The sequence below is a fragment of the Piliocolobus tephrosceles genome, chromosome 13 (assembly GCF_002776525.5).
Source record: "Piliocolobus tephrosceles isolate RC106 chromosome 13, ASM277652v3, whole genome shotgun sequence".
In the NCBI taxonomy this organism is placed as follows: Eukaryota; Metazoa; Chordata; class Mammalia; order Primates; family Cercopithecidae; genus Piliocolobus; species Piliocolobus tephrosceles.
Window position 1 is genome coordinate 6364054 of NC_045446.1, and position 1178 is coordinate 6365231.

The 1178-nt window shown below is 61.5% G+C and overlaps 1 protein-coding gene across 3 annotated transcripts in view; it reads right to left on the minus strand.

Annotated features, from left to right (window-relative positions):
• The window catches only part of TCIRG1 (T cell immune regulator 1, ATPase H+ transporting V0 subunit a3), a 15354-nt gene that overhangs the window by 5340 nt on the left and 8836 nt on the right, over nt 1-1178 (minus strand). For all 3 annotated transcript variants that reach the window (XM_026447681.1, XM_026447683.1, XM_026447682.1), the window contains 3 exons: nt 810-949; nt 578-735; nt 410-500 (listed from right to left, as the gene is read on the minus strand). In XM_026447681.1, coding sequence (XP_026303466.1) covers nt 410-500; nt 578-735; nt 810-949 — 389 coding nt within the window. The remainder of the gene's footprint in view (nt 1-409; nt 501-577; nt 736-809; nt 950-1178) is intronic.

The window sequence follows — 1178 nt, forward strand, 5'->3', positions numbered from 1 at the left end:
GGAGGCTGAGGCAGGGGAATCGCTTGAACCCAGGAGATGGAGGTTGCGGTGAGCCGAGATCGCACCACTGCCCTCCAGCCTGGGTGACAGAATGAAACTCCATATCCAAAAAGAAAAAGGAAAGAAAAAAAAAAAAAAGAAAACCACTTCCACCGAAGGTTGGGAACAGTGCTTAGCACAGTGCCAGCTGCAGACTGGTTCCTGTCCGGTCTGGCTTTGCCTCCGCACACTCGGGACTGTGATGCAGGCCCTGCAGGGCAGGAGCCTTGTCTGCCTCTTGAGCTGAGGGAAGGGCCAGGCACACAGAAGTGCTCCGCGACAGCACTGCAGGAGGGCTGAACCGAGGGGAGCCCCAGCCCCTACTCCCAGCTGCCTTCACCACCCACGGACACCCCATCCCAGGACTCACAGGGTCGATGCCAAAGGGGTAGGGTCCCAGGAAGACACCGGTGACGTTGGGATCCAGGGTAAGCATCGCGTGCTGGGCCAGGAATGCATCACTGTGGCAACGGAGGGCAGGGCGGTCAAGGCTGCGGGGACTGCAGGGCCCCTGGCCAGGCTGGGGCCCGGGCCTTACCTCCAGCCAGACTGGTTGGCCATGGCGGCCACACTCCAGCCCGAGGGGAAGATGCTGGTGGCGCGACTGAAGCACTCGTTGTAGATGAAGCCGGTGTAGATGGAGAACAGGCCCATGAGCAGGAGCAGGTAGCGGCCCCTGAAGAAAGTCTGCCAGATCTGGGGGGGCAGCAGTGTGGTGAGGGGCTGCCTGGCCCCACTACCCTCATCAGGACCCCAGCCCGGCCCCTCACCTCATTCTGTGCGGCCTTCACTGCCGGCCGGTTCTCCGCAAGCACCATGGCCAGGGCGAAGAGGAACATGAGCAGCCCGTGGCCCACATCCCCAAACATCACAGCAAACAGGAAGGGGAAGGTGATGATGGTATAGGGAGCTGTGGGCAGAGGGCGTGCTGGGTGAGCTGGGAACCCCCAAACACACCAGCATCCATCTCCCGGCCCAAGATGCCACAGAGAGACCCTGCTGGCTTGCAGTCAAGAACCCACCACTTAGCAGCCGGGCACGGTGGCTCATGCCTATAATCCTAGTACTCTGGGAGGCCGAGACGGGGGTGAGGATCACCTGAGGTCAGGAATTCGAGACCAGCCTGGCCAACATGGTGA